Raw genomic sequence first — 7,560 nt, forward strand, 5'->3', positions numbered from 1 at the left:
ACCTCATAAGGCAGTTGCAAACGGACCCTGATGCTTAAATGAAGTAAATCAAATGCAGTCAACCAAAAATGGCATTTAATTAACGGTGTTTGTCGTACAGACACTGGATCGGTTAGAAGAAGTTGGTTCAACAGTAACCACAGAAACAAACACCATACAATTTGGTATCATTACAGAGCATGAGATCCTCCGAGGCACACCTCAAGCAGAAGGTAGTGGTAAATCATAACATTCTTTGGCCATGTGAATACACTGCAACCAATGTAGGACCTCCATATTAGGGTCCTCCTCTAGAACTACGTCTCTAGCAGCAATCTGAATTGCGCCACGGTACATGACAATCCTCCCACGAACCCTCAACAGGGTGCCCAGGCGTACCACCTCCGACATTTTCGATGCCATCTCTCTAGTTGGATCAGAATCGGACGAACTGTTTGCATTCAGGTATTGGTGGTTCAGCCACAGGACACATGGTACACAGCCAGTGCCATCATCAACCAGGAAGCGGAGAAACTTCTCCCTGCGGTCACGTGAAACAACGACCCCAACAACCTCGGCACGAGCAACTGTACGGCCTGAGCGAACAAAGGAAGGCAGCGATGTATGTCGGGGGGTTAGCGTGAGGAGATCGGCAGCCAGAAGCTTGACGTGCACAAGATGAAGGGAGTCCATGCTGAGTCTGCATACAAACCATGAGGCAATGAAGTTCAGAGAAGAGATGTAACTAGAGCTGCACATTGTTACCATACATGATGAAAAGTTAAGCAAAAAAGCTATATATCGCGCTATTCGTCACCCTGGGTGAGGAATAGTTATTCTTCACCCCCTTTCTATTTTTATATCAACGCACCGTATTTTTACGTTTCGTAAATTTGGTCTTATTTCATACATAAAGAGAACGTAAGAAAATATGTACTCGCCGTAAAAATATATTTTATGTTACGTAAAATTACGAAATGTAAAAACATAGTTTAAAACATACATAAAATGTGATTTTTCTGGTCTTATAACCTATATTTTTTGTTTTTTATACCAAATTTTACATATTAAATCAATATGCATGTAAATATTTATATTCTAAACGTAATTTATTTAGGAAGCGATCGTAAGACTACCTCGGGTGAAGAATAACTTATTCTATACCCTGGGTGATGAATAGTAACACTATATATATAAAATTGGCGGAGCCAGGATTCAAGCAAGCCGGACTGAAAGTTTAGCGCTTATAACAAACCAGAAAATTATATCAAGAGGTGAATTGCACAGCTATGGTAGAACTAGAAATCGAGATTTAACGATCCAAAAAAAATGGATAATCATGGCCGAAATTACAAATAATAGTACAAGACTACATTTTCCAGACTGAGTTGAACACCAGGTTTCAGATTCTGTAGTTAATTGGTTGGTCTCAGAGTCTGCAGCAAACAACAGCGGTGCTCCTGTCTCCAGTCGCACCGCGAGAAGCAGATCACCGCGGGGAGCAAACATTGAATCAGTACAACATTCACCTTGAAGCAGATCACCGCGGGGAGCAGATCACCGCGAGAAGCAGCTCTGCGTGTAGCAGCTGCAGGCTAATCTAACTGAAGGCCACAAGCTAGTCTAACAGTACAACATTGAATCAGCGCATACACTTAACATCTCTCCGACAAGCATAGATTTCAGAAGACTGAATCAATGTATAAACTCAAGACGCACTTGTTCTTCAATTTTTACAGTGGACAAAAAAAATGCAGTACACGAATTCGAATGAATAACATTCACCTTGCTCTTGCTCTGGATTTCAATTGATGCCCTTCAATGAAGGGATGCCCGAGGACGACTGAACGAGCCGACCGTGTCTAGTGGCGGCGGCGCCGCTCCGCCCGGCCGTGCCGTTCGCGGTAGGGTTCAGAGCTGAGGGCTGGCGCTTCGCTGGGCGTACTACTGGGCCGAGTGTCTGGGCCTGTGGAAGGCTTCAGCCCAGGCCCAGGTTTGGCCCAGGCCGTTTAGGCCCAGTTCAATCTTTTTTTTTTGCGGGTGAGGCCCAGTTCAATCCACGAGACGAGAGGCAAAACCTACCTCAACGCCGCCGCCGTCACTCCCTGCCACAAGCAGTCCACCACTCAGTTCACTCCTCTTGCTTGCCGCCGGCGACCATGGTGGATGCCGCAAGAGTGACAGCGCCGCCTCCCGACGGCAGCCTCCCGGACGAGATCACCATCTGGGAGATCCTCGTCCGGCTGCCCCCCAAATCGCTCCTCCGCTGCCGCGCCGTCTGCCGCGCCTGGCGCAGCGCCACCTCCACCCGCCGCTTCCTCCTAGCCCACAACGCCCTCCAGCCCACCCTCCCCCTCCTCTACGGCTACAACTTCGTCGGCGACGAGGTCGAGTCCCTCGACATCATCCCCTTCCACCAGCGGGCAGGCGCCGGCGAGCTCCAGCTCCGGCCCGTCGCGCGGCTTGCGCAAGACTCCGACTTCCACCATCTGGAGGCCTGCTGCGACGGCCTCCTCGTCCTCTCCTTCCGCAACACCAGCGTCCGTGACTGGCGCTTCGCCGTCTGCAACCCCGCGACTCGTCAGTACGCTCCCCTCCCGTTGGCTTATGGCTCCGGCGTCGAGTACTCGCTCTTGGGGATGTACCCACACACCCCCACCGGCGACTACCGACTGTTGATGTTCCGGGACTCGGTATCGATGCATCATCAACTGGTACCTGACGCCGCTCAAGACGGCTCCTACATCTTCACGTTAGGCTCCGGCCAGCCACCGAGGCACATAGGGTTCCTCGAAGCGGAGGTGCTGACATTCACCTTTGGGTCTCTCCTGTTTCGTGGTAGCCTGCATTGGCGCCCACCAGGCAACATGATAATGGTGTTCGACACCACGACTGAGTTGTTCTGGCAGATGCGCGCTCCGGCTGTTCCTCCTGGCCATGCTAAGTTGTTTCAGATGGATGAAATGCTTGGCATGTCTGGCTTTAATGATGCAGCGACAACCATTGATATCTGGGTGGCGCAGGACTACGAGAGCGAGGTCTGGGCCTGCAAATACCGGGTAGACTTCTCAGTTGCAGAGATCACTCTGCGGTTTGGAAAGTTTGACGAAAGTTCTTGGGTGGTGGTCATGCCTTCGGATGGTGATGTGTTCCTACTGGTCAATTTTGGTGAGTGGCTACTTCAGCTTGACATTGGTGGCAAGTTGGTCGCTACTTTCCATCGCAGAGGCCTCGGTCCTGCAAATCTTCGTCTCAAGCAAACTCTTGTTCAACATACCTTCTTTCCAATACTAGAGGGTTATGTTACCAACTCTCCGCCTTTCATCTGACAGATGTTATGTCAAGTGCTGATTCTATCTAGCCCAACTGTCAGTATCCTCATGAGTTGCAGTGTGTGTGAATTCGGCCCACTATGAGCCAGCTAGTTTCATGTTTATGTTTATGTTTCTCTGAATATTCTTCTGGGCTGAAGTGGCTGCCGTGAGTCTTAATGCTAAAATTGCAAGTCTCTGTTTACTTTATATTTCTATTTTTATATTTCTCTGATCATTTAACTGAAGAATTAACTTCTCATTGTATTTCTGTTTTTATGTTTTGTTTTAGCTGACAATGAAATGAGGCAAATTATCCTGTTTCAATTAGCCAATTTTTCAGTGAAATGTTCTATTGCGGTTCATTTTTATTCATGATTCAACTGCATTTGGTTAAGTACTGAGATATACTGTTTTAATTCTGCCTTCATGTTGTATCATTATTCATTTGGAGTTATATTTATCACTTCACTTTATCTGTAGCCATTTTAAGGAATCAATGATTCGTGTGATGTTTGATATTAACATAAGCTCGAGAAATAGAACCTTTATTTATAAGTAGTAGAAAGGTTATCATGGTCAGGCTCAGTTTCTAGATTGTGCTCCACTTTAAATTCTGTAAGTGTCAGCCATGTTCTTTTGTCCTGTGATTGGCGCAATGCGTATGAATTGGGTCAACTATGAGCCGGCTAGTTTCTTTTTATGTGCTGACTGTTTCATGGTTGCATGCAATTTATGCTTGTGTGAAAATTGTGAACATCCTTTTGGGCTGAAGTGGTTAGCATGTTGATTCTAAAAATCATGAAGCTGTTTTGGCCAGCTTTTGAAATGGCTGCCATTGTTCTGTCTCGTGTCTCTGTTTTCCTTTGAACTGAAGAATTGACTTGGTTTTTAATCGAGATTTTCTTCTTTCACTGTTTCTTAAAGGTCATCTAGTGGTTTCATCTACTAAAAATTTAGCCAATATACACTTGTTTCCTGTTTCCATGTTTTGTTGTAGCGAATGATCAGCTGCTATACCAAGTTTGAGCCCGCGGGCTTCTCTGTCGATGCATATAAAGCTGTGATCAGGAATCTCTTGTAAGAAGTCTTGGTTTAAACAGAAAAGTTGGCTGATGATACCAATCTGTGGTAATGCTAAGTTTGATTGATCAAGGTATTGCCAAAAAGTCATTGCAATGTTGCTTGTGCTGTGAATAGTACTTGTCAGAATAATTTGGTTGGTAGGAACATACATGGTCTAGTCTTTCCTGAAATGGCCTTGCTCTCACATTATCATGCATGTTCTAATATTGGGAGAAAAGTAAATTTGGTGGGTGGATCCAACCAGGATTGCTATCATGGATTCATGGGTGCTCTTATTTCATATCTTAGGTATCATGTGAATCATGGATAAGGTGAAGAGTTGGTGTTCACAGTTACTTGTTTGCTGATCTGTGCTTATTTGAGTATTTGACAAAAGTAAATCTCCTTCCAGTTTGTTTATTCTTAGATCATTACTAGTTTAGACTTGATGCACATTTAAGTCAACAAAATTCAAAGAAAAATTAAGGTTTGACAGTTGCAAAATCCTTTATAAAATGCGGGATTTCTAGCTGTTAATTAATTCATCACTAAAAGAAATATATGTATTTCACATACAGTAGAAAGCTTATGAGCAATGCATTTCTTGTCTTTTATCTTTTCCTATTTGCTCTGTGATCACTATCAGTAATACATTTAACACTGGTCTACCCGAGAACATCCACTTTATTGTTTTCTTCAGCCAACAAGACTCATCATACGCTGCTGTTGTCGCTGACCAGGCACCCTGTGCATTCTAGTTGTGTTTCTTTGTTCCTGCATGAAGCAAGAAGAAACAGGTGATGGGGAACAAGAAAAAATGTTAGAAGTTGCTCGCTGGAACCTACCTTGCAGCCGATACGTTCAAAATTCGGACTGCATGACGACGAACGTATAACAACAGCAAGATCCCACTAGCCCTGAGCAAGCATATCTTCAAATCTAAGGAATGCATCTTGACTCCTTGACCATGGATCGCCTATTTTTTGAGCGACTTGCGTGTAAATAGGTATGTAGTCAATATTGACCTGTGGCTCCGACGACGGTCACCAGGGAGATGATGCCTCTGGGAGCAATACAACAGTAATCTGACAAGCAGAATTCAGGCAGAGTTGGTGACCACTCTGTGATTAAAGTCTGGGATAGGACTGTCATTGTCTCTGACCAACACCAGGAAGCACTTCTGCTGGCGGCACGCGCACACTCGGCATAGGCCGATTTATTGAACTGAAGATTTGACTTTGCCTTTTATCCAGGTCTTCTTTTTATTCTTGACTGATTATCTGGTTTTGTTCTTGCTGATGATTAAATGTGGCAGATTATCCCCTCAATTCGGTCACTTGCTAGTTTCACCTGATTGTAAGAAGTGCTTGGAGGACTACCCGTTACATTGAATGGAATGATTGCATTATAGTCCACTTTTTTCAGTAAAATGTTTTGTTGCAATTCATTCCATTAGTCCGGTGCTGAAATGATCTGTCGTAATTCCTTCTTTCTGTTGCATTGTTTGGAATTGTGTCTCACTTTAGCTGCTAAGCATTTTATAGAATTAATGGTTCATACTATGTTCGATTTTAGCATAAGCTGAAGAAAAGATTGTCATGGTCAGCCTCTGGTCCCATTTTTTTTGTTCCTGTTGAGGCACCGGAACTGCCAGCCATGTTCATTTTTCTCCCCGAGTGATGAAATGTCATGTCGAGTATCATTGGTCGAAAGCAGATTATCGCAAGCAGGATCACACCATGATTTTTGTGGCAATACAATTGTAGAAATAAGTGAAAAAACACGCTGGTCATTTGTTACTGGATGTAATTGCCCAGCTCCTCACATCACTTGCAGGCTACCCAGAGTCAGTTATCTGTTGCATGCATGCGTGAGATAAATGTACATATTGGCAACAAAATATTTTGATTGTGTGGTTACAGTTTACACTATCAATGCAATATATAAGTTTGACATCCTGATTGGTATATTCCAGTATGTTTGATCGATCTGAAACATGTGAAAAGTCTTTTCAGCTTAAACTGCATTTTCTGCTTTTTGTGTCGAGACGCCGATACGGCATCTGAGTATATGAGCAAGAGTGGGGTTTTACATAATGTTTGGGGTATATATGTAGATAGATAAACTATTTTTACAGGGTATATATGTAGACAGATAAAGTGTGGGGTTTTACATAATGTTTGGCAGTGCATTTATACAAAATATATTACAGCATAAAAAGGCATATTTCAGCAGGGTAGAAACTTGTACTTGTATTGTTTAGGTGCTTCTTTCGATGGTTGCTACTTCCATTGATTCAAAGGTGGCTTTTGAAGGAACTGACAAATCAAGTGGTTAGGAATACGTCGAATTGTTTTTGTGCACCATACAGAGCTTCTCTAGCTGTCAATGTTACTTCCATAAAAGGCTCCAGTGTCATGAGTTCTGACGCTGCAGAATGAGCTGAGAATAAATTGTATTACCTCGGGTGTATATACTGTAGATTGCATGGCAAGCCAGTTATTCTCAATTCTGCTTGATTAATAAGTGGGTATCCGGTTAGCTGAAAGTCTGTAGCCCAAGGCTGAATTTGCAGACGCTGGGCTTCTATTTCTGTTTTTAAAAGTGTGCCTAGTGATTGGTACAGCGAGTGTGATGACGTTAATCTGGACGGGGTCTATGGGTGATCAATAAGGCTCATGGCCTGCCTCCTCTCCCAGAGCGACAATAAAAAAGAGAGTTCTGGAGCCGTTCCCTGTGGGATTTGTAAAACTTAATGTTCATGCATCTTTTGATCATGATCAGCTTAGGGGCATTGTTGGGGCGGTCCTCAGGGATCATAAAGGTAAATTCATTGCAGGGGGAATGAGAAAATAGAATGGTGCGCAGATGTCCTGACGGCTGAAGCTCTGGCTCTTAGATTCGGGTTGTCTCTTGCGCAAAGGGTGGGATGCCATCATCTTGTCATTTAATTCTGACAATATGGAGGTTATCAACACTGAAGAGCGGAGGATGTTTTGCGGGAGCGGCGGCATCGGTTTTTGACGACTGCTATCATTTGGCATGCGCTTTTACTATTTCTAGATTCGAACATTATAATAGAGAAGCAAATAAGGTAGCTCATGAACTGATTGGGTTCGCTAGAATTTCATTGAATTTTGAAACCTTCGAATGAAATTGTAACCCTACTCATTGGTGATGTATTTATTATATCTATTGAATAAAG

General features: G+C 43.8%; 3 protein-coding genes across 3 annotated transcripts in view; 2 read left to right on the top strand and 1 right to left on the bottom strand.

Moving 5' to 3' along the window:
* The window catches only part of LOC119270439 (glucan endo-1,3-beta-glucosidase GI-like), a 74,193-nt gene that overhangs the window by 51,574 nt on the left and 15,059 nt on the right, over positions 1–7,560 (top strand). The gene's annotated exons all lie outside the window — the stretch shown is intronic.
* Positions 54–1,882, bottom strand: LOC119270445 (CST complex subunit STN1-like). The gene is made up of 2 exons (XM_037552447.1): positions 1,765–1,882; positions 54–679 (listed from the first exon to the last, which is right to left on the bottom strand). The coding sequence occupies exon 2, from the start codon at positions 670–672 to the stop codon at positions 202–204; it is 471 nt and encodes a 156-aa protein (XP_037408344.1). The 5' UTR covers positions 673–679; positions 1,765–1,882; the 3' UTR covers positions 54–201.
* Positions 2,091–3,427, top strand: LOC119270440 (F-box protein At5g49610-like). Its single transcript, XM_037552441.1, has one exon. It carries the CDS (start codon positions 2,139–2,141, stop codon positions 3,306–3,308), a length of 1,170 nt encoding a protein of 389 aa, XP_037408338.1. The 5' UTR covers positions 2,091–2,138; the 3' UTR covers positions 3,309–3,427.

The sequence above is a fragment of the Triticum dicoccoides genome, chromosome 3A (genome assembly GCF_002162155.2).
Source record: "Triticum dicoccoides isolate Atlit2015 ecotype Zavitan chromosome 3A, WEW_v2.0, whole genome shotgun sequence".
Classification (NCBI taxonomy): Eukaryota; Viridiplantae; Streptophyta; class Magnoliopsida; order Poales; family Poaceae; genus Triticum; species Triticum dicoccoides.

What these genes read in the sequence shown, in the direction of transcription:
- LOC119270445 (XM_037552447.1), bottom strand. Translation starts at nt 672, where the DNA reads ATGGACTCCCTTCATCTTGTGCACGTCAAGCTTCTGGCTGCCGATCTC.
- LOC119270440 (XM_037552441.1), top strand. Translation starts at nt 2,139, where the DNA reads ATGGTGGATGCCGCAAGAGTGACAGCGCCGCCTCCCGACGGCAGCCTC.